This window comes from Callorhinus ursinus, unplaced genomic scaffold, assembly GCF_003265705.2.
Source record: "Callorhinus ursinus isolate GAN/ISIS: 27379988/994484 unplaced genomic scaffold, GSC_fseal_2.0 scaffold19, whole genome shotgun sequence".
Taxonomy (NCBI): domain Eukaryota; kingdom Metazoa; phylum Chordata; class Mammalia; order Carnivora; family Otariidae; genus Callorhinus; species Callorhinus ursinus.
This window is the reverse complement of record NW_027397081.1, coordinates 24,926,438-24,952,192: the sequence shown is the minus strand read 5'-3', so window position 1 is coordinate 24,952,192 and position 25,755 is coordinate 24,926,438. Positions and strand designations below refer to the sequence as shown.

The following is a 25,755-nucleotide window of genomic DNA, read 5'->3' as shown; positions in this document are numbered from 1 at the left end:
TGCATCTGTATTCATCAGGGATGTTGTCCTATAACTTACTTTTTTAAAGATTTTATTTATTTATTTATTTATTTATTTAAGAGCGTGTTTGTGGGGGAGGGGCAAAGGGAGAAGGAGACAGAGAATCTCAAGTGGACTCCACTCTGAGTGAGGAGCCTGAGACAGGGCTCGATCTCACGACCCTGAGATCATGACCTGAGCTGAAAAGATGCTTAACCGACTGAGCCATCCAGATGCCCCTGTAATTTACTTTTCTTGTAGTGTCCTTGTCCGCTTTTGACATCAAGGTATTGCTGGCCTTGTATAATCAGTATGAGAGTGTTCCCTCTTATTTTTTGGAAGAGTTTAAGAAGGGTTGGTATTTGTTTTACTTTAAAAGTTTGGTAGAATGCAGTAGTCAAGCTGTCTGATCCTAGATTTTTATTTGTTGGGAGGCTTTTGATTACTGATTCACTCTCCTTACTAGTAATTGATCTGTTCTAAATAATTTTAAAATTAAAACAACAACAAACCCTACGGTAGCACCCTATCCTTTTGTGATTTATAGTTTACTTATTACTCTTCATAAATTTCTAACTAAATAGCTATAATATAAGCATTATAAAAAATCTAATAAAAAAACCATCGTTTTTCTTAATTATTAAGTGAAATACTTATTTACAACTATTTAGCAGTGAAATAATTTAGTGAAAAAAGTTAGGATCTTAAAAAGATAAGGTAAAAAACCTGAAGAGATAATCTTTAACCAGTTCTGAATATTTTAACTTAAAACCACCTTACATCATACTTCTTAGTGTTTTATTGTATATTTTATTTTTAGTATTGATTATATCAGTATTCTCAGAATGGATCCTGTTAATTCTCAAGGATTTTTTTGGGAACAGTTTCTCACCTGAGGTTTTTTTTTTTTTTTACCATTAAAATCAGCATGTTCAAGGCTAATGGCTAAAGCAGGTCATGTTGTATGTAGTAAAGAAGTTGTTACAAAATAAAATCGATGATCCTTGGTCAAAATGCTCATAGATGCTAACAACCAGAGCCCTGAAAATTAAAACAAGTTATAAATGATGATTTTCCAAAATATCAAAAATTTTACAAAGGAAGATAACAAGTTAATACTCAATGTTGTTAACATGTATGTGTGCCTCTGCACATGCCCTCCCCTTTTCCTTTCTCATAAACAGACACGTGTGTGTGTGGCTCGTGTGTGCACATGTGTGCTCTCTCCCACACATGCATACTTTCTCACACACACATAATCACATCCACAGTCACTCCTGAAGGGTTGGCTGGCTCTTTTCCTCTGCATTTCTTTTTCCCACCTGCTAAATGCAGGCATATACAGGGGGTCTGTATTTTGTTTCTTTATGCTTGTTTCTTCCCACTTCTTTACTGTTCCTGCAGATCGGACTGTCATCTCTATACAGATACAGATAACTTCCATGTCCATATCTCTAGCTCTGTAAGAATTCATTCCCCACTGGAAGATCCTATAGAAACTGTGACCTATGGAGGTTCACTAAATCTCAGCTTTCCTCCTCCCAGAAATGAGTTACTTCCTTTTAACTTGATGGTTTATGTTAATAATACTAACTTCATTCCAGTCACTCAGGTCAGAATCCTTGCATTTGTTATACATCATTTTGCTCCAGTTGTATGGCCTCCTCACTCTTTCTCAAATATGCCAAGTATTCTCCCACTTCAGGGCCTTTGTATTTGTGTTCTCTTCTGGAGAGTGCTTTCCCTACATGATCTGCACAGCTTGCTCTGCTCCTTCCTTCTCGTCTCTTCAAATGTTAGTTAAGTGCTGCCTTTACTCACTCTCTTAGAGTTAATAATAGCCCTGTCTTCCTCTCTGCCTTTTTTACGGGGCTTTAATTTTCTCCATAGTACTTGCAAATGTAATTTGTGTCATTATTATCTTTCTTTTCCATTAGATTATAAGCTCCTTGAATACAGGGACTTTGTCGCTTCTGTTTACTGTTTCATCCCCTGTGCCTGGCATAATAAATTCTTAGTAATGTATTTTTTAAATGAATGAAATTGTCATTCTCTGGACAAATAGAACCACTTGTTTTTCCTTGAAAATGCCCTGAATTTTCCTGCTTTATTATCCTATCTTTATTACCTGCTTTATTATTTATTAGATGTTAATGTGAATTTTCTTCTTTCTTTTCTATTTTCTCTTTCTCTTCTCTCCTTTTTTTAAGATAAAAGTGAGACCATTGGTACATTTTTCTTAGACTTTTCAAAAGTACCCTTTGTACTGGACCATTTTCCCCGTCTGTTGCCTACTTTCTAAAGAGGAATGAGGATTGATTAAAACAGCTGGATTATTTCCTCCTGAATAATCTTGAGGAAGAGGTAATTTTGGAGGAGGTGTGTATTTTGTTTATTGCTCCTTTATTAATAGTTGTCCACTCTGTTTGGTACTTAGACTGGTTCCTTTTACCCAGTTGAGCTACAAAAACCCTACAGTTTGAATAAAAGAAATAAGAAGTCTTTGGAAATGTTCTTTAAATGAATGTCTTTAGTTTTTTTATTACTGCATGATATTTAACAGTGCGTTTTTGACTTTTGGGTGAATTTTAGTTATAACTCAGAGAAACTGAAGATGTTTATCATATCACAGTCTTTAAAAACTGAATGTTTTGTTTAGTTTTCCTTTCTGAATAATCACAAATGCAACCATTGATTAATATGCAAAGCCCAGGTTTTGAATTCCTGCCAAATATATTCAGAACTCTTCAATAAACAACTCCAAGCCCACCCCATTCCATGGTGCATCCTTTTCTGGCTGAAGATTGTGGGAATTCTCTGGCATGAATCAAAGCGGCAATTATTATTGAAGATAATTAATGTACTGCTGAGAGTTCTGAGATATGTATTAGGTGAGCCATATGAAATTGTTAGTTTTATAGGTTAAACAAGCTCAAAATTGGCAGTTTTATAAGGTTAATACCAAAATCTTTTGTACTGTTGAACTGATCTCAAACCGAGTATTTTATTGTTAATTATTAAACTGAAAACTACGGTTGACCCTTGGACAACACGGGTTTGAACTGCGCAGATCCACTTCTGTGTGCATTTTCTTGGATAAATACCTGGTACTGTAAATATATTTTCTCTTCCCTATGATTTTCTTAATAATATTTTCCGCTAGCTTCCTTTATTGTAAGAATACAGTATATAATACATATAACATGCAAAATATTGACAATTTATGTTATCGTTAAGGCTTCTGGTCAGTAGTAGGCTATTAGTAGTTAAATTTTTGGGGAGTCAAAAGTTATACTGAATTTTTAATTGTGCAAGGGGTCAGCGTCCTTAATTCCTGTGTTGTTTAAGGGTCAGTTGTACATTCTAAATATTGTGCTACTTAAGGCATTTAGTGATCTGGATGTTACTTTTACTGAGAGAATTTGTTATATAGCTTTTCATAAAATTTTTTTAACTTAGGAAACATTCAGGGAGAAAGTACATAAAACGTGCTGTTGGAGGAGTTATGATTCTTATAGATCTCAACTGGAGTGTTATGGATAGTCTAGAATCTTGCTATTTCTTTCTTTAACAGAAGTTTCCCAATCAAGTGTCTCCCTCATTTGTGGTTCTTTCTTCCCTTCTACTATTCTTTTGTTCATACCTTTCCTTATTTTAGAAAGAACTTGTATTTTATGTTTTATAATATATATTTAAATATTACATGCACATTTTTATTAGTAGATCTGGTGTACACAATTCAAATGTAGAAACAGATCAGTATCATTTTCTAGCAGCACTGAAGACTAGCAATAATTTACCGGAAGAAAGTCTCTATAAAGGTAATAGTATATTGTTTTTAGATTTTCCTAAGAACCTTAATAGAAAATATCTGATAAATTTATTTACAACATTGGAACCCTGTATTTTCAGCAAATAAAATACTTGCTGAATAAGGAGGATTATCTTTAATGATTGGGACAGATGGGAGTGAGATGAAAGAAAGAATGAATCTCCATTATAGATAAGTATATATTTCAGAATATTTAACAGTTTTGCTAGTATGTCATTGTGTTAATTTTTATGTTGATTTACCAGATGTTGCCTGCTGGAGGATTTGTGATTATTATAGTAATGGCTCTTGCTAATAACTTTTCCTAAATTATTTTAAATGTTGCCCTGAATAATTTTTTTCTTGCTCTTAATTGGTTTTCTCTGAAGAGACATTATTTTGTAGTAGAATTGAACTTTAGGGCAACTTCTTCATTGTGAAGGAATTAATTTTATTATCACTTTTTAAAATCAGTTTTTTTTTTTTTGCTTTAGTAATCTCACCCAGTTGTTCCCTTTCAAAATAGAAAATTAAATAGGAATAATTATATAGTTTACTCCTGGGTCTTATCTGATGGTTATTTGTATGCTTTGGGAGTTATCCTTCTACTTAAATCTACCTGCCTCCTTTGGTTCCAAGGTGTTTTTAGCACTTGCACGTTAGAAGTTCAGTTCTGGATACTATGTTGGAGGAAATAAGTGAAGAAAATTATTTAATATTAAGGATATTTTGTTGTATCAAAATTCTTTTGAAAATATTCACACAGATAACTCAGTTAATTTAATTTCTTGGTAATATACTTACTCTTTAAGAATTGGGGCACCTCGGTGGCTCAGTTGGTTAAGCGTCCAACTCTTGATTTCGGCTCAGGTTGTGATCTCAGGGTTGTGAGATTGAGCCTCAACTCAGGCTCCACAAGCCTGCTTAAGATTTTCTCTCTCCCTCTCCACCTCCCTCCATTCTCTCCCTCTCTCAAAAAAAAAATCATTTTAGTGATATTGTTGTTCAACATAATATATGGTAGATTTAATAGTTTTAGCTTTTCCGTAGTATTGGGATAATTATTATTACATTTCCCCTTATTGTCTCTTGTTCCTTTGTAAGGGAACAATACTTAGACCAATTAAAATTTAATAGCTTCTATAAACATTTTTCATTTCAGAGATTTGTTTCATGTGTGTCCTGTGGTGAAACTGTGGTTGAATGGACACTGGTAGTCCCATTTGCTTTTCTTGACAGAATGGATTTCATATTAAAATCTTGGTTTTTCAGTTATGTAGATTGTAATACATATGTATATGTATAGATCTTCCTTGACTTATGATGGGGTCACGTCCTGATAAACCAATTGTACATTGAAAATACTGTAAGTTGAAAATGCATTTTTTTTGAAAATGCATTTGATACATCTAACCTACTGAACGTTATAGCTTAGCCTAGTCTATCTTATTTTTTTTTTTAAAGATTTTATTTATTTATTTGAGAGACAGAATGAGAGATAGAGAGCATGAAAGGGAAGAGGGTCAGAGGGAGAAGCAGACTCCCTGCTGAGCAGGGAGCCCGATATGGGACTCGATCCCAGGACCGTGGGATCATGACCTGAGCCGAAGGCAGTCGCTTAACCAACTGAGCCACCCAGGCGCCCAGCCTAGTCTATCTTAAATGTGCTCAGAATACTTAGAGTTGGGCAAAATTATTTAACACAAAGCCTGTTTTATAATAAAGTGTTGGATATCCCAATGGATTTATTGTATATTTTACTGAAAGTGAAAGCCAGAATGGTTGTATGGATACAGAACCATTGCTTACCCTCACGATCCTGTTGTTGACTAGGAGCTATGGCTCACTGCTGCTGCCCAGTATCAGTAGAAAGTATGGTACTATATATCGCTAGCCCAGGAAAAAGTCAAAATTCAAAACTTAAAGTATAGTTTCTACTGAATGTGCATTCCTTTTGTACCATTGTAAAGTCAAAAAGTCATAAGTAAAACCATTTTAAGTCGGGGACTATCTGTATATGCATGCAGTTCTATCAACATAGGGACAGTTCCTACGATTTTTTTTTTCCCATTTAAGAGGCCAAATATTTTTACCTTTACTACTGTATTTTAAGCAGAAGTGTTATTTTCATCATCATTTTGATGAAACGTTATTTATAACATTAGTCTAAAGCTGTTGTGCCTTCCCTCAAATTCTGAATACAAGTAATAAAAAGAATATAATAAATAAAATTTGAGTCTGCTAAAGGGAAAAAGTGGAGTGGCAGAAGGTTACCATTTTTTCCCCCGAATTATTTTTACATGCTTTTCCCCAGCCTGTACATAAAGAAGATTGTGATCTAGGCTTCCTTTCCCCTCACATATGTTGTTTTGGGATTTTTTGTTCTTTGAAGAAAAGGACATTCTGGGGCCATTTCGATAACAGTTTATTCTTACGCTGATTGCATTTTGATGTCCTTTGTGAATGCTTATTTGGTGATGTTGATTTTCTATAACAATTTCAGATCTACCTTTGTTGTTCTTAAGTATTAACTACTCATTTTGAATAGTTTGCCTTAATGCCCAGTAGAGATTTAGTATCACAATCTTGCTTATTCAGCTGATTAGGAATGTGCATGTATGTGTATGTACCTATGTGTTAATATTGGTGTTATTTGTCTACCTTGTGAAAGTGAGATTTTATATAAAATCATTCATACTACAAATTACTGGAATTATATATAAATACAATGATATCTTCATTATTTAGTAAGGAATATTATGAAGCTGGGTTTGGGATTTCCTGCCCTTCTGCTTTTTTCTCTATTATAGGAGGCAAATCCCTGCAAACTACATTTCCTAGGCTCTCTTACCAGCAGGCTTCTGGGTAGGTTTGGTCAGTTGGAGGCACTGGTAGAAGATTGGAGGGCAGGAAAAGGGGAGAAGACCAGTTATTTCTCCTTCTTTTTCTGCTTTGAGATGCATCTCACTGTCGTTCTAGCTCCTACTGCATTAACTCATGACTTAGCTCAGTGATCAAAAAATCCATTTTATTACTAGAACATGGGTGTATCTTATCATAAATACGTTTTTATTCTTGTTCTTTTCTAAATTGCCTGTTAATATGAATACCTAGTTTTGTCTATTGGAATTATATTGAATATCTAATCTCATTTAGTTATAATGGGTTGTTATGCATTTGCATATGGTTGCTATAAGGTAGATAACATGCAAAGGTGGAAGAAGGTGGCTAGCTTGCTTTCTCTTTTTCCCTCTCTTTCTCAGTAAAGCTTTCTTCCTTTATAAAAACAAAACATGTATATATAGAAAATGTGGAAATATGAGAAAAAAAAAGAGCGACTCACCCATAATTCCATTTCCCACACTGGTGAGATTATTTTGATATATTTCTTTTGTGTCTTCTTACAATGCAGAGAGTTTCTAATTTAACACCCATATAAACATGATTTTCTTCTACAAATTTCTCCAAATTGCTTCTTTCAAAGAATATTGCTTTGTTAATATATTCTCTTTTCCGCATTATGTCTGGGAATATAATTTTATACTTGTAAACAATATACAGTTTTGTATCTTTCTCTTCCCATTGAACATATGCATTCTGCCTTATTTAGGGGCTCCAGTGAAGGGAAAACTGGATATTCCCCATTGTACATTATGAAAAGTGTCATAGATAAAGGAGTTGGCTGGTTCACTGGAAGGAAGAGATCTGGCTGGTGGGCATAGTGTAGGCACACCTGTGAAAGGGGAATAAAAATATGCCATTGAGAAGGAAAGGAATTAAGTTTTCTTCTTTGTAGGGGAAATGAGTGATGGTCATTTTTTTAAAAAGATATTATTTATTAGAGAGAGAGTGCGTGCGAGCACAAGGGGGGGATAGAGACAGAGGGAGAGGGAGAAACAGATTCCCTTCTGAGCACGGAGCCTGACGCAGGGCTCAATCCCAGAGCCCTGAGATCATGACCTGAGCCCAGAACCGTGAGACCGTGACCTGAGCTGAAGGCAGGTGCTTAACTGACGGAGCCACTCAGGTGCCCCGAATGAGGGTCTTGAGAGCTGCAAAATGGGTATGGAACAGTTTGTGGCATGCACACTGAAGTATGGGTTGCAAGGGAGAAAGGAGTGATGGCTGTTACACTGAGTCAGATCTGTGTACCTCCCACTGGCTACCAACCTCATCTGCAGATAATTGCATTTTCTTCCAGGGCTTCGCTTCCCATGAGCAGCATACTCCTGTGAGCTTCAGCAGGAGTCTTGGGAGAGTACTGAAGTCAGTGCATTCAGTGGAGACTGGGAGTGCTGGAAAGCAAAAGCTCCTGGGGCTTTGCATCACAGTCCTGGGAAGAGAGAGGGAGAGTTTTATTTATTTATTTTAAAGATTTTATTTATCTATTTGAGACAGAGAGAGCATGCGAGCTGGGGGGAGGGACAGAGGGAGAGGGAAAAGCAGACTCCCTGCTGAGCAAGGAGCTCTCCTGTGGGGCTCAATCCCATGACCCTGAGATCATGACCTGAGCCAAAGGCAGTTGCTTAACTGACTGAGCCACCCAGGCGCCCCAAGAGAGAGAGTTTTAATTGCATGAGAGGTAAAGGAGCACTTAAAGCCTGGATCATTTAGGAATTTCTAGGGTCTTAAATATCCACATTATTAGTATTCATTTTCTATTGCTGTGTGAGAAATTATGACAAATGTTAGGACTTAAAACAATACTCATTTGTTGTCTTACAGTTCTGTAGGTCACAAGTTTGGGCAAGCTGAACTGGGTTTTCTGCTTAGGGTCTTGTAAGGCAGAAATCAAGGTGTTGGCTGGGTTGGGCTCTCATCTGAAGACTGAAGAATCTGCTTTCTACCTCATTCAGGTTATGGGCAGAATTGTTCTAGTTCCTAGGTCTAAGGTCCTAGTTTCCTTGTTGCCTGTCAGTGGGGGGGCTGTTTTCTACTATTAGAGGCTGCCTGAATTCCTTCTCGCTTGGACACTTCAGGCTTCAAAGCCAGCAGCAGCACCTCAAATCCTTATCATGCTTTAAATCTTCTTGGTTTTCCCTTTTGCTACCAGCTGGAGAAAACTGCTTTTGAAGTGCTTTTGTGATTAGATTAGGCCAGACAATTATTTTAAGATCAACTGACCTGGGAGTTGAATTACATCCAAAAATCTCTTCCCATCATGACTTAGCTTCCTGTTTGAATAACCAGGAGGTAGGAATCTTGGCAGGAGTTTGGGGGAAGGGTAGGGTCCTTATTTAGAATGTTGCTTACCACAGTGTTGCATAGTTTTTCTGTTATATATGCTTCATGATATAGTTAACTCCTGTGATAACCTTAGTTGGTGGAAATTACAAATATTCTAGGAGATTTAAAACCACTAATAATTTATAAAACTATACATTTTTTATGATTGCGTGGGAGAGATTTATGTATACCATATGTTGTAATTGGTATTAAATGAAAACTCTTAATATAAAAGAAATTTAAGGACTAAATAATACCCTATAATATAGAAGGTATTATTTGATGTTTCATTAATTATTAGGACCTTGAATTTGCTTTATATTTTTCACTTTGATGAATATCTTTATGATGAATTTTGTCTTTTCTTTTTACTATTGTCTTATGGGGAACTAACTTATCTAAAGAGTATGAAGATCCCACATTATCAGAAGTTTTGTTAATTCATATTCTAAGCAGTAATGTTTAGTATCTCTTGTGCCATATCTTTTCAGTCTTAAAAATTTTTAGTCTTTCATATTTCGATAGAAGAAAAGCTGCTCGTAATTTTTCATTTAAAAAATCAATTGTCTGAACCTTTTTTCTTCCATATGCCTATATTAAATGTAGCAGGTTTTGTAGTAAAGATTCAGTTTAAATACTGTGACTAGTGCACTATGGCATGTTGTTTCTTCTTTATTGGTTTCAGTTTCTTCTGCAGTGGAATGGCTGAATGAGATTTCTTTCAATGCTCTGATTGTATGTTAAACACCTTTTCATACCCTATTTTTTTTCCTTAGTTAAAAATCTGTAATACCTGTTAGCATTCTGCTGGTATCTGTTAAAATAGACTTTATAGACTTTGGGAGAAGATAGTCACACACATAGATTCAACAACATTGTGTTGGGGCTGACTTTAGAAGTAGCCAGCTTTATGGTTCTATATCAGAACACCGGGTGTTACACTACTGTTAAATCACTTCAGTTACCCAGTCATGGGAGGGCTTTACTTGGATTTGGGATCAGGGCAATAGCCATTTGGAAGATTCTTTGAAGATCTGTACCAGTGGCAGGAATGGTGGAATATTTTTCTGGGTTATGGAGAGGTAAAGCAGAGGATAAAACATTGCCAGTTCCTATTTTTGTATGTTTTCAGTATCAAATAATGTTTTCCTGGAATGGATGAAATGTTCCCTTATGTGGTTTAACTGGTTCAGATTATGGAGAAACAAGTACTGACTGTCCTTGTTATGGATGCCACATTTTTTCAGACTGTGTTAGCTTTTTACCAGTGAAGATACACTTTGGCTTATAGTTAGCTTGTGGTCAAGTACAGGCCTTAGATCTTGTTACATGAATTCTTGTCGAACAGACAAGTCCCCCCAGCGCGGTGCAGAGCATTCACCGCCCCCCCCCATCATACTTAATGAAATTGAGTTTTGAAAATAATTTCAGGGCTTTAATTTTTGTTCTCGGTGAACTTTATAGTAATTTTAGTTTGTCTTTGCAGCGTGTTAAAATAAAATCTCTTCAACTTCTGTCACTCAGAGTGTTAGTATCACTTCTAGTTTTCTTCTGTCTATAAATTTGATAAATATGTTATATGTTTTCATTTATCTTTTATAAAAATCTTGAGAAATTTAGGAATAAAAATGCCCTGTGATCTGTCGCCTTCTTCCTGTCTCATAGTGATTTGCCTTATAATTAACATTTAACAATTTTTGAGTTTTTAACCAGCTGCAAATTTGTCTAACTGTATTAATATTGAATTACCATTTTAAAATTCTATCCATGGGTATATCACAGAAGACTCAGCTACATGCTGGCTGTAGTTAAGTTTCGGTGTACCTTCTGCATTTGCCTGTTCGATCATTCTAGCAGCCTTAGTCAAAACCCCCCACCACCAAAAACAGGGAAAATGATAAGGGCTTCTACTTAATTTCTTTGATTTATATTTGTATCTCTTATGCTGAAAACCTTAGTTTTTAATGACTTAGGTTTTTAATGACATTAGCAATTACTCGCTTTCATCTTCTACTTTTAATAGTTTCAAAATAATAATGCAAATATTACTGAAATATGTTTCCCTTTATCTCTAGGAGGATATATCCTATTTGAGATCTATTACTTTGCATTGCTGCCATTTGAAGTAATTATAATAATAGATTTTCTGTTCTTAAGCCATTCTTGTATTTCTGAAATAAATTCAAGCCCAAAACATTGAGTTTCTTTCCAGGTGATTAGTCTTGCATTCCTGGGATCTACCTCATCATGGTGTTTTCTTTTTTTTAATCTATTGTTGGTCTCATTTTTCCAACTTTTTATATTCTACTTAAAATTGTTGTTTTACACTTCAAGCAGAATATAGAAACCTTACCACCATGTAGGTCCCTTTATCTTTCTCCTTTAATACTGTTTTTGTAAGCATTACATCTACATTCATTGATCAGTGTTACAATTTTTGCTTTCAACTGGCATGTATATTTTAAAGAACTTAAGAGGAGATTAGCGATCTATTACATTTACCTGATCATGTATTATTTCTGTTGCTCTTCCTTTGTACTAGAAGATGCATGTTTTACTCTGATAATCATTTTCCTTCTACAGGAAGAACTGTTTTTTAGCATTTCTTTTAGAGCCCATCTACTGGTAACAGAGTCTCTTACTTTTTAAAAATCTGGCTATGACCTTATTTTCATGTCATTTCTGAAGGATATTTTCACTTGATGTAGTTTTCCGTGTTGAGAATTCTTTCAACGTTTTATAAATGTCATTCCACTGTCTTTTGGTCTTCTTGGTTTCTAATGAGAAATCCAGTCATTTCAATTATTACTCTATATGTAATATGCCTTTTTTTCTCTGGCAGCTCTCAGGATACTTCTTTTATATTGCTTGTAAACAGCTTGATTATGATGTGTTGTTTTGTGGTTTTCTTTGATTTTATTGTTTTATTTTTGCTGATCTTGAATCTGTAAACATGTATCTTTCAACATATTTGTTATATTTTCATGAATTAGAGTTATTATTTCAAATAGGTTTTTTTTCCTGTGACAGTGTTTCTTCTTGATGGGTATCTATGGGTCTGTTCATATTTTTCAGTCTTTTAAAACATTTTAAATATATGCTCTTCAGATTGCATAGTTTCTTTTTGTCTGTTAGGTTCGCTGACTCTTTTCCTCTATCATTTCCATTTTGCTATTGAGTCAAGTCAGTAGTTTGTATTTCAGATACTGCATTTTTCCGTTTTGAAATTTTTATTTGATCTTTTTGTATGGTTTACATTTTTCATCAAGGAATTTTTGTCTTTCCGTTGGTTTCAATATCTAATGCAGTGTGTTTATTCTATATAGCTGTTTTAAGTTCTTTGATAAGTCCAGCGTCTGTTTCACTTCACATTTGGCATTTCTTGATTGTCTTTTCCTTTGGGAATTGCTCATATTTTACTGGTTTTGGTGTATCTAGTAATTTTGGATTACACCATGGACATTTTGAATATTGTGTTGTGAGATTGACTCCACTAACATCCTCTAGAGAATATTGATTTTTTTTTTTTTTTTTTGTCTTATCAGGCATCAGCCTGGTTGGGTTCAGATTAAACTTACTTTCTAGACTTCCTTAGATGGTGGTTTTAGCATCAGTTCAGTTTTCCAGCCTTTGCTATACTCTTATCTTTGTTAGGGATTTTGTACACACTGCTCTCAAGGAGAGGATACTTTTCCTGGTCTCTCTGACTGGAAGGGTGGAGTTGTCCAAGAGTTTAGTCTCTGGTATTGCACGTATTTTTTCCTGACTGGGCTACTGTTAGGTCTAAGTAGTGAGAGAAAAAATAAAAAAATAAGAAGGATCATCTCTACAATCTTTATATAACTGGGTCCTTTTTTTAATTGTTTATTCAGAAGAAGGGTTTTCACTCAGGATCTTATGTGCCCATGCTACAGCTGAAATGGTGTCCGGTCTGTTCTTGGGCCAAGTTGGAAGAGATCAAAGAGGGGAAAAAAATCTCTTGGCTCTTTTCCCCACATTCAAGGGGCAGTTTTCAAGTCCTTTGGCCAGAAAGCTGGACTTCCCTAACAGTTTTGCTGACCCTACCTGTTACTTACATCCTGCTTCAGCCTGTTCTTGGGTCAATCCAGGAAGTAACAGAGTGGGGGAAAACCAGAAGCACACTGCCACTGTATTAATCACTCTTCAGGTTTTGACTGTGCTTCCAAATCTACCTGCCTCATTAAATTTTCTAGAGCTCTCAAGTAGTTGCATGTTCATATTTTGTTTCATTTTGTTATCTTTAGAGTTTTTATTGTAAATAGTAGAAGAGGCTGGAAACTTCACATTCTTTTTTTGAAATAAATTTTGCTGGATGTAGAATTCTGTGTTGACACTTATTTAAAAAAGCAATTGAAAGTGCTTAGTCCATATGTTCTGCTTTTATTCTGTTTATTCCTGTGAATGTAATATATATTCTTTTTTTTACCTTTGGCAGCTATTAAGATTTTCTCTGTATCAGTGCTTTTTTTTCAGCCATTTGATTATGGAAGGCCCTGTGTGATTTCCTAAGTGTTTATCAGACTTCGGATTTATGAAGTTTTCTGGATCAGTATGTTTATAATCGTCATAAAATTTGTAAATTTTTAATCTGTTTTTTCAAATGTTTTTTCTCTTCCTCCTCCTTCTTAATCCCCCTGCTGCCATCCCCAGAGAGGTCATTTTCCTCTCCTTTTTTCACCTTCAGTTACATGTATGGTTTTGTTTTTTTTCCAGTTACATGTATGTTAAATGGCTTTGTATTGTTGCATATGTCACTGAGACTTTTTTTTACGGTCTTTTTCTTTCATACACAAAAACTAAAGACCAAACAATTTTTTGTCCATTGTTTTCTAACTACTTCTTTACATTCACTGATCTTTTTTCTGCTGTGTCTATGTTCTGTTACCCTTTTTAAGTTAATTTATGAATAATTTACAGAATAAATAGTGAAAACCCACTTTATTAGAAATTTTAATAAGAATTTAAGCACAGCAAACCTCTTAGGTAAATTTTGGTGCACAAACTTCATAAAAGATGAAAGAATATTGTTACACGTTATTTTAGCAAAATAAGATGATCTAGGTTGTTGTAAAATATTGTGTGATAAAGTCTTTTCAGTTGAATGAATGACTAGGGGAAAATATTTTCATTTTGTCCTTAAAAATATATTGTTCACTCATAATTTTTAAATTACACAGTATTCATCTAGGATATTATCAACCTGAGATGTCATTTATGTGATCAGTTTCACCACATTTTTAGAGTCTAGAGTTAGAGTTAGCCCTTCCCCCTGCACCCCAAAAAGCCAATCTGTTCTCTGTATCAATGAGTTTGGTTTTTGTTTTTTTGTTTTTTGGGTTTCTTTTGTTTTGTTTTTTAGATTTTACATATAAGTGAGATCATTTGGTATTTGTCTTTCTCTTTCTGACTTATTTCACTTAACATAATGCCTTCAAGGTCCATCCATGTTGTTGCCAGTGGCAGGATTTCATTCCTTTTTATGGCTGAATAGTATTCTCTTATATATACATCTTCTTTGCGAATCTCCTCTTAAATCATTTTAACTATCATCCCATATTATTCTTCCTTACTGCCTCCTGTGGCATTGGCTATAATAACTCAGTTTTTCTGTTACAAATAATAGATAATATTGTAAATTTGTTTATGATAGATATTTGGATTTGCTGTTTATTTTGCCCAGAATATGAAGACCCTTCTGATCCTCCAGTTTGTTTTTAAAATCATGCAGCTGAAATGTGTCACTAGAATTAACAAATCCTGTCTGAAAACTGTGGCAGACAAAAGAGTAAGCTGGAAGTATAATATAGATGTCACCTATCTTTTGGTGTGAGAAATGCATGTTTTGATATTCTAATTATGTTCTATTGCCATTTTAACTTTTATTAATCTCTGTAACCAATGTTATTTTTTTCCAATTCCCTGGGGAAGATTTTAGTTTGTATTGAGGCAGATAATATAATAGCTGATTTTGAAACCTGATTATGAGTATAATAATTCATATTTCGCAGAAAATTTTTTCTTATGCAATAAAGTATTTGAATTAGGTGAATAGTTTTTCCTTATTCTTAGTAATCAAGACTCAAGTAAGTTATAGTTTTAAGAAGAGATTATTAGTATGTATTGCTGTTGGTTCAGTCAGCATAACCATTAAAATTATAATCTACTTTTTAAAAACCATTTATACTAAGGGAATAGTCCTAAATCTTTTGTTTTTATTTTTTTTTTAAGGCAAGAGGAGCAGATGTTCCAGAGATTCCTGGAGATCTTAGTCTTAAGACATGTGGCAATACAGCCAGTATGAAGGTTAAACATGTGAAAAAGTAAGTATAATTTTACAATGGGTTTTAAATGAATTTTTATCAATGGGAGTCAGTTTTTTAGTTCTTAAAACTTTTATTTAGATTTCTTACTAAATATGCTCTTACTGTCCATATATTTAATTATACTGTAAGCCTAAATTATGACTTAGCAATTAGTGGAATAGATTTGAAGATTATCTACCTGTCTAAAAATATACTTTAATTTTGTTCTTGCAACAACTTTATGTCATTGGCTGTTAGATTGCATTTATTCAACAGGAACAATCCAAGTGTGTCTGTCTTGGTGCCCTTATTACATGCTCTCATTCATTTAGAAAAATCACCTTTTTTGTTTGAATTATGGGATTGCTGTTATCTCAGCTCTGCCTTTGAGAAAGCCTGCATTGGATGCTAGTAGTTGACTCTTACATAAAATATCTGAAGGTAAACAGAAATAACATTCCATACTTTCCCACTGAAGCCTGAATACCCCCACCATCCCATTAAGCTGGTATTAAAAAACAAAAACAGAAAAACCATCTTTTCACCTGGTAGAGGGTTAGGCAGCTATGTTTTCATTGTAAATAGAGAAAAGACAAAGATAAAAATATTCATTCTGCATCCAGACCCACTAATCCAGGACTGATGGGCTGCGACAACATTCACAGGTAAAATCTGGTTTTATATTTTGATGGTAATGCTGCTTCTGATTAGAAGTTGGCTCTTCACAGTTTTCATAACATTCACTGAAATCATGGATTTTCTATGGGCCTTGCCTTGGGTCAAGGATAGGAAAGTGTAGTCATGCTTTTTAATTTTTTTTTTTTTCGGTTTTGATCTGTGCACTAAATGTAATTTTTGTTGACTCACTGTATTTCTGGAAAGGTTTGTGTGGATATCTGTGTGCTCATGCGCATGTGCTTATTAAATAGTTTTGCTTGCATGAGCTCTCCAACCCATTTTATTTTTTCCTTAGGTTTAGTAATTTTGACTACTCCAGTATCTTGCGTCTCACTTAGTTATTTCATGTACTTCAGGTTACCCTTCACTAAAGGTCACTTTCCGAAGATGGCTGAATGTGCACATTTCCATTATGAGAACGTTGAGTTTGGCAGCATACAGGTATATTTGAAATATTTCCTACATACTGAATTAAGATCTATCTATATCTCTGTTCTTTTCTATCTTTTTTTAAATCTACGTACCTGAGAGGTAACACTTAGAAGTAGTTTTTTTCTACTGATGTCTTGGTGGTGGATGTAAATACTTTTATTTTCTTCTGTTGACTAATATTTGATACCCGATGACTCCTATTTCAAGTGGAATTGGTATAAGAGGATCAGTATAAATCTCAGCATTTCTGTTAGATTCCTAGACAAAGTTTGCCATTGTTTTCTAGCATGAAGCATTCTAGTTATTACCTGACTCTTATGTTGGGTCAGAGTAATGATGGTTAAATCAGAGTAGGAGTGAAGTGGCATGGTGTGGGGGAAATGTACTAATGGAGTTTTTTTTTCAATATTTTTTCTAATTGTGAGGTATACTGTGTGTATAAATACATATATGTTTATAAACATATGCATGGGTGTATATATATATGTTATATACATATATCTGTATCTTATTTTAAAGCCCAGGCTAAGAGATAGGAATTTCCTGGGTGTCCTTACTCTGTTGCATTTGCCTTCTCTACCCTAAAGATTACTTATACCATGACTTTTATAATTTTCATTATAATTTTTTATAGTTTTACTACCTATATCTCTAATCAATATGGTGGTTTAGTTTGCCTGTTCTTGAACTTAAATAATTGGAATTATTCTAGTCCATTCAGCAAATACTTACTGAGCAAGTACTCTATACCAGGCACTGTTGTAGGTGCTTTGGCTGTATTAGTGAACAATAATCACAACCAAAACTGAAGACGCATTCTTAAAGAGGCACAGAGGATGGCCAAGAAGATAAGAGCTATGGTAAAAAGGTAGAACATGATAAGAAGGATCGGGGCACGGGGGGATAGGTTGAAATATCGAACCTCAGTAGGCTTCATTATTGAGTGTATTCTTTCTTCTTTCATTTAACATTGTGAAATTGATCCCTATAGATGTCTGTAGTTATAGTTGGTTCAGTTTGGTACTGTATTAATCTATAGCATGCATATGACACAAGTAATTTATCCGTTCTTTTTTGTTTGTTTGAAAGATGGGTTGTCAGTTTTGGCACTTTGTGAACATTATTATACACCTAACCTGGTGCATATATGCAGGAGTTTCTCATGGTATATACCTAGGAATAGAATTTCAGGGTTATAGCAGATCCACATGTCCGGCTTTACTAAGTAAAGCCAAACTACTTTTTAAAGTAATTTATGAATTTATACTCCCCTAAACAGTAAATGAGAGTTGCTATTCTACATCCTTGCCAACTCTTGGTTGTTTGATACTTGTTAATTTTTACCCATCTGATGGAGATGTGAGTCTCTCTCGTATTTTAATTTGCAGTCTCCTGATTTCTAATGCAGTTGAGCATCTTTTCACATGTTTATTGGGCATTTGAGATTTCTGTTTCTTAAAACTCTAGATCAGGTCTTTTGCTCATTTTGTTTTATAGATTTGCTTGTAATTTTCTTATTCATTCATGGGAATGCTTTATATATTTTAGATGTTCTTTCATGTTGCCTCTAGTCCTTTATTGGTTTTGTATATGAGCTGAAAACACTTTTCTCCCACATTGTGGCATGTTATTTCACTCTCTTTATGCTGCTCTCATTATACAGGCTTCATTTATTTTGTTCTTTATTTTGTGTATTTTGTGTAGTTGTATGTCTGCAAAATCCTAGCTTGTAGTTTTTTTTTTTTTTTTAAGATTTTATTTATTTGACACAGGGGGAGAGAGAGAGAGTGTGTGCAAGCACAAGCAGTGGGGAGTGGCAGGCAGGGGAGAAGCGGGCTTCCCCCTGAGCAAGGAGCCTGATGTGGGGCTTGATCCCAGGACCCTGGGATCATGACCTGAGCCAAAGGCAGCTAGTTAACCGACTGAGCCACCCTGGTGCCCCAGCTTGTAGTTTTTCTGTCATATTAAAGATGTGCTCTGAAGTTATGAAATTGTCTTATTTTTTTTCTGTAAGTTTCATAATTTTGACTTGAACATTGAGGTTACTTGGAATTCATATTACAGTGTGAAAAAGAGTGATATTAAAAGCCCCCAGTATGACAAGCAGTCAGAATGGGTATTAACCTTTGCACTGGAGCTGAGTGCTTATGGCCTTCTCCTGTGTGATGCATTGCCCCTCTAATTGTATAGATCATTGATGGTCCACTATTTCAGTATTGTGGTACCCACCAGTCTTTTTTGAAAGGAGTCTAGGGGCATCTGGGTGGCTCAGTCCGTTAAGCCTCTGCCTTCAGCTCAGGTCATGATCCCAGGGTCCTGGGATTGAGCCCTACGTTGGGCTCCCTACTCAGTGGGGAGCCTGTTTCTCCCTCTCCCACTCCCCCTGCTTGTGCTTTTTCTCTCTCAAATAAATAAACAGAGATAGCACAGAAGCAAGGGGAGAGGCAGAGGGAGAGGGAGAAGCAGGGCTCAATCCCAGGACCTAGCGATCATGACCTGAGCTGAAGGCAGACGCTCAACCATCTGAGCCACCCAGGCGCCCCTAAATAAATAAAATCTTTAAATAAAAGAAAGGAGTCTATTTTATTATTTAAAAATATGACTGTATTAGAGTTCTCCGGTGATACAGAACCAATTTGTGTGTGTGTGTGTGTGTGTGTGTGTGTGTGTGTGTATGTGTAGAGAGAGGGAGAGAGATTTATTTTAAGGAATTAGTTCATGTGATTGGAGATGTGGTTAAGTTCAAAATCTCCAGAATAGGCTGAAAAGCAAGGGAAGGGTTGATGTTGCAGTTTGAGTCCAAGGGCAGTCTGCTGGTAGAGAGCACTCTTCAAGGGAGGTTAGTTTCTTTTTTTCTGTTAAAGACTTTCAGCTGATTGGAGTGAGGCCATGTGAGGCCCACCCACATCATGGAGGACAATCTGCTTTACTCAGTCTACTGACTTAAATGTTAATCTCATCTAAAAAAATGACTTCACAGAATTATTTGGAATAATGTTTGACCAGAAGTTAATGTATAAAATTAATAATCATAGTCCACTCTGCCAACTTGGCATTCCTTAAACCGTACTGAGTCTCTGATAAATAAGAAGGTCATGCTTATACCTAACATCATGATCACTATTTTTCACAACCAAAAACATTCTAAGCATTTTCCCAGAAGAGGATACAAAGTTCTTGAGTAATTTACTCTTCTTGATATCCTATAACTTAAATACTATAATGTAAAGTTAAAAATACTTAAGTACCATGATATAAATCTTACATTACATAAGGTGATAAGAGAGAAGAAAACAAAAAGTACCATGATATAAATCTTACATTACATAAGGTGATAAGAGAGAAGAAAACAAAGATATTTACTATGACACACACACACATGCACACACACACACACATTCAGAGCAAAATAAGAAGGTAATACTCATGGCAGTTATAGTCTTGGCTTGTGTAACTGGTCATGTGGCTGTAGCTGGTGTTATAACTGCCTTCTGCTTCTCATTCTATATTCCCTTTGTCCTGAGCAAGAATCTCAGTTGGTTTTGGTTCTTTACCTGGTGGGATGATCCCTACCTTAATTCTGGGTCTGGCTATTAATAGCCCTGCCTGAATTGGGTTCTGGTAATCTCCCATTGTATTCAGTGGCAGGGCAGTGATAGTAAGCGATGTCCTAAGGGAGCTCCAGTATTCCAGATGTGTTCTTCTTTAACCTCTATTTTAGAGTAGCAGTCCAATTTCCCCTGAGTGGTCAGGATCAGTCATCCCAGCTAACGCCAAAACTCACATCTTTGCCTATTGATTTAGAGGCATAAGGAGCCCAAAGTGCCTGGGTGGCAGGGTTACTTCCAGGTCAATGGAGTTGTTATTTTGTCTTCTGGTGGAAGCATTCCTCCCTTTGGAACTAAAACGTCTAGGGTAGTAGAGCATACAGTTGTGGGGACAGGAAGCACAAATTTTGCTAGTAAGTCACTATGAGTCATATTGAGAGGTCTCACTCCAATTCCCACCCCTTATTCCTGGGTTCCCCAATCTGATTAGCTTTAAAGACACTCTTGTTTCCAATAGTAAAGAGAGGATGGATAGTCCATGGCATGATGGGGCAATAGAGATACACAAAATATCACCATTGGATACTTAAAATCAAATGCTTATAGGAGATGAAGTTCTGGTGACCATATATTTGAGATCTTTGAACATTTTCCCATACTGATGAGTAAATTGAAATTTTCATTTCCCTCATGATTAGTGATGTTGAACATTTTTTCATGTGTTCATTGTCCATTTGTATATCTTCTTTGGAGAAATGTCTATTCAAATCCTTTACCCATTTTTGAATTTTTCAACTTTTTTATTGAGTTTTAGGACTTCTCTGTATAACCTATTTGTATCTTTTGATCTAAAGATAGTTTTCTAGATGGCATATAGGTAGATTATGTTTTTTAAATTCATTCTATCATCTCTATCACTTTTTAATTGAAGTATAATTAACATTCAGTGTTGTTAGTTTCAGGTTTACAACATTTTGATTAAACAATTCTATACATTACTCAGTGCTCACCACAGTAGTGTAGTAACCCTCTGTCAGCCAACAATGTTATTGTAATATTGACTATATTTCCAATGCTGTACTTTTCATTTTCATGAGTTATTTTATAACTGAAAGTTTGTACCTCTTAATCCCCTTTATCTATTTCACCTATTCCCCCTACCTACCTTCTCCCCTCTGGGCACCATCAGTTTGTTCTCTATATTTTAGAATCTGTTTGTTCATTTCTTTCTGTTTTTTAGATTCCACGTGTAAGTGGAATGATATGGTATTTGTCTTTCTCTGTCTGACTTACTTCACTTAGTGTACCATCCTGTAGGTCCATTCATATTGTTGCAAATGGCAAGATCTCATTCTTCTTTTTATTGTTGACTTATATTCCATTGTATGTGTATATGTATGTGTATGTGTATACATATAATTCATCTGTTGGTGGATAATTGTGTTGCTTCCATATCTTGGCTATTGTAAATAATCCTGCAGTAAATATAGGGTTACATATATCTTTTTCATTTGTACTTTTGTTTTCTTTGGGTAAATACCTAGTAGTAGAATTACTGGATCATATGGTATTTCTATTTTTAATTTTTTGAGGAGCCTCTGTACTGTTTTCCACGGTGGCTACACCAGTTTGCATTCCCACCAACAATGTACAAGTGTTCTTTTTTTTTCATATTCTCACCAACCATTGTTATCTCTTGTTTTTTTTAAGATTATTTGATTTTTTATTTTTAAAAAAATTTTATTTGAGAGAGAGCATGTGTGTGAAAGAGAGAGAGAGTGCATGAGCAGGGGGGAGGGGCAAAGGGAAAAGCAGACCCCCCCACTGAGCAGGGAGCCCAACGCTGGACTCAATCCCAGGACCTTGGGATCATGACTGGAGCTGAAGGCAGATACTTAACCAGCTGAGCCATCCAAGCACCCCTGCTTTATTTATTTGAGAGAGAGAGAGCACCAAAGTGTGAGGGGCAGAAGGAGAAGGAGAGAGAATCTCAAGCAGACTGCCCGCTGAATGTAGAGCCTGACTCGGGGCTTTATCCCATGTCCCTGAAATCATGACCTGAGCTGAAATCAAGAGTCAACCCTCAACTGACTGTGCCACCCAGGTGCCCCTATTTCCTGGGTTTTTGATTCTAGCCATTCTGATAGGTGTAAAGTGATATATCATTGTGGTTTTGATTTGCATTTCCCTGGTGATTAGTGATGTTGAGCATCTTTCCATGTGTCTGTTTGTTGTCTGTATGTCTTTTTTAGAAAAATGTCAGTCGGATCCTCTTCCCATTTTGTAATTGATTATTTGTTTTTTTAGTGTTGAGTTGTATAAATTCTTTATATATTTTGGGTATTAATCCTTTATTACATGTATCATTTGCACATATCTTTCCCCACTCAATAGGTTGCCTTTTTGTTTTATTAATTGTTTCCTTCACTGCACAAAAGCTTTTTATTTTGGTGTCGTCTCAGTGGTTTGTTTTTGCTTTTGTTTCCCTTGCCTGAGGAGACATCTAGAAAAATGTTGCTAAGATCTATGTCAAAGAAATTAATGCCCATATTTTCTTCTAGTTTTATAATTTCAGGTCTCACATTTAGGTCTTTAATCCATTTTTTAATATATTATTTTATATATATAATATATATCCGTCTATATATATATTATGTATTAATATATATATATCCATTTATTTATATATTTATTTAAATAACTCTTCAGAGTTTATTTTTGTGTATGGTATAAGAAAGTGGTCCAGATTCATTCTTTTGCATATAGCTATTCAGTTTTCTCAGCACGATTTATAGTCTCCTTTGTCATAGATTAGTTGACTGTAAGAGTGTAGGTTTATTTCTGGGTTGTCCATTTGTAGTTGTTTTTGTGCCAGTACCATACTGTTTTGATTACCACAGCTTTGTCGTATATCTTAAAATCTGGGATTGTGATGCCTTCAGCTATGTTATCTTTCTCAAGATTGATTTGGCTGCCATCTATGTCTTTTTTTTTTAAGATTTATTTATTTATTTTAGAGAGAGAGAGTGCATGAATGGGGAGAGGGGTAGAGAGAGAGAGAGAATCTGGCAGACTCCCACTGAGCATGAAGCTTGACTCAGGGCTGAATCTCATGACCCTGAAATCATGACCTGAGCTGAAACCAAGAGTCAGATGATTAACCAACTGAGCCACCCAGGTGCCCCTGTCATCTCTGTCTTTTGGTTGGAGAGTTTAATCCATTCTATTTAAAGTAATTAACTGAAAAGGAAGGACTTATTTCTGTATGTATTATAGATTTCTTATATTTCATTTTCTGCATTACTGTCTTTTGCTTTGAGTTGATTTATTTTTAGTGAAATGTTTAAATTCCTTTCTCATTTCTTTTTGCATATAGTCTATAGTTGTTTTCTTTGTGGTTACCATGGGATTACATTTAACATCCTAAAGTTATAATACTCTAATTTAACTGCAATGACATACAAAAACTATGCTCCCTTATAGCTTGGTCCCCATCCCTTTCAGTTATAAATGTCTTACAATTACATCTTTATGTATTGTGTGTCCAAAAATATAAACTAATAATTCTTTTATATGTATTAGCCTCTTAAATTATGTTGAAAACAAAATGTGTAGTTATAAACTGAAATTGCATACTAGCTTTTATACTTAAAATTAAAAGGAAGTATTAATCTCTTAAGTCATGTAGAAAAAAATTGGAGTTACAAACCGTTGTTACAGTAATACTGGTTTTTATAATTGCCCACATATTTACCTTTATGGAGGTCGAGTTACTCTCAAGTGTCCTTTCATTTCAACTTGCAGGACTCCATTTAGCATTCCTCCTGGAGTTGGTATAATGATAGCCATCTTCCTTAGCTTTTATTTAACTGGGAATGTCTTAGTTTGCCTCTCACTTTTGAAGGGTAGTTTTGCTGGAGGTAGTATTCTTGGTTGACACTTTTATTTTTTTAGCAATTTGAATACATTGGCCCACTGCTTTCTGGCTTCCAGAGTTTCTGATAAGAAATCTGATAATCTTACTGAGGAGCCCTTGTGACTAGTCAACTATGTGACTAGTTGCTTCTCTTTTGCTACTTTTAAGATTCTCTTATTGTGGAGGCATGCCTTGTAGATGTTTTAGAATTGGTCCCAAGCCACCATAATAAAAGGATTATTGCAATAAAGTGAGTCAGATGAATTTTTTGTTTCCTAGTGTATATGAAGGTTACATTTATACTGTAGTCTTTTAAGTGCATGATAGAATTGTCTAAAAAATGCACATACCTTAGTTAATACTTCATTGCAAAAATTGCTAACCATCATCTGAGCTTTCAGCAGGTCTTGATCACAGATCACCATAACAAATATAATAATAATGAAAAATTTTGAAATATTGAATGAATTAACAAAATGTGACACAGAGACACAAAGTGAGCTAATGCTGCTGGAAAAAAGGCACACACAGACTTACTTAATGCAGTGTTGCTACAAACCTTCAATTTGTAAAAATATACAATATCCAAGAAACACAATAAAATGAGGTATGCCTATATTTGGCTTCAGAAAGTTTGACTGTAATGTGTGTTGGTATGAGTCTCTTTGAGTTCATCTTCCTTGGAGTTCATTAGTTTATATTCATATCTTTAATCAGGTTTGGGAAGTTTTCAGCTGTTATATCTTCATATATTATCTCTGCCCCTTTGTCTCTCTGTTTTCATTGAGACCTTCATAATGTATATGGGGTGGAGTTCCATAGGTCTCTTAGGCTCTTTGATGGTGTCACCTAGGTCCCTTAGACTCTGTTCACTTGTCTTCACTCTTTTCTTTCTGTTCCTCAGACTCAATTTCCATTGTCATATCTTCAAGTTGGCCGATTCTTTCTTCTGTCTGTTCATATTTGCTCTTAATTTTCTTTTATGAAATTTTCATTGTAGTGATTATACTTTAAGGCACACAATCCTTTTTAATTCTTTTTTTAAAGTAATCTCTACACCCAGTGTGGGGCTTGAACTTATGACCTCAAGATCAAGAGTCTCAGGTTCCACCAACTGAGCCAGCCAGGCACCCCACAGTGCCTTTTTAGATCGTATATCTCTTTGTTGATATTTCCATTTGGTTCATTTCATCATTTTCTTGACATCCTCCACATGTTTCTTTAGTTTTTTGGGCACCTTTAAGATACTTGTCTTAAGTCTTTTTCTAGTAGATCCACCATCACTTCTGTTTTAGGGAGAGTTTCTGTTGATTTGTTTTACCCTTTGAATGGGCCATACTTTATTGTTTCTTTGTGTGCTTTGTGGTGGTTTGTTGATTCAAACAGGATATTTTAATGTAATAATGTGGTAATTCTGGAAATGAGTTCTTACCCCCCTTCCCCAGGGTTTGCTATTTTTTATTTTTCTTGTTCTTCTTTTCCTCCTTCCTTCTTTCTTCTTCATTATTGTTGTAGGCCTGCTCAGTGCCAAGGATTAGCCTGAGGTGAAAACTGGAGGTCTTCTCAGATATTCTCTGAGCCTATGCCTTCCCTGGTCATATGATACTTTCTAATTTTTCCCATATATACAGTTCCTCTTGAATGTTCTAGTCTAAAGTCTGGCTTCCTTGGAGGGTAAACAGAAAAATGAGGGATGAAAAGGGTGTAGGCCTTTTAAATTTCTTGGAAGTGGCTTCAGCTGTTAGGTGCTTGCAACAACATGGGGAGGTATAACAACAGTGGTCATCCACCTGTTTATTTGCACCTTTGAGATCAGAAGCA

At 35.2% G+C, this 25,755-nt stretch overlaps 1 protein-coding gene and 1 long non-coding RNA gene across 7 annotated transcripts in view; one reads left to right on the top strand and one right to left on the bottom strand.

The window, feature by feature from the left end:
• ARHGAP32 (Rho GTPase activating protein 32) overlaps positions 1–25,755 on the top strand; it is a 311,991-nt gene that overhangs the window by 119,026 nt on the left and 167,210 nt on the right. For 3 of the 6 annotated variants that reach the window (XM_073903975.1, XM_073903974.1, XM_073903973.1), the window contains 3 exons: positions 15,287–15,378; positions 15,984–16,025; positions 16,395–16,479. In XM_073903975.1, the coding sequence (XP_073760076.1) occupies positions 15,287–15,378; positions 15,984–16,025; positions 16,395–16,479 (219 nt within the window). Of the gene's footprint in view, positions 1–2,210; positions 2,380–15,286; positions 15,379–15,983; positions 16,026–16,394; positions 16,480–25,755 lie in introns of all 6 variants that reach the window. The other 3 variants (XM_073903977.1, XM_025893860.2, XM_073903976.1) reach the window with 2 other exon arrangements.
• Positions 8,002–25,755, bottom strand: part of LOC141374552 (uncharacterized) — a 68,959-nt gene continuing 51,205 nt past the window's right edge. Inside the window, exon 5 of the long non-coding RNA XR_012381555.1 lies at positions 8,002–8,144. This is a non-coding gene — a long non-coding RNA (uncharacterized lncRNA). The remainder of the gene's footprint in view (positions 8,145–25,755) is intronic.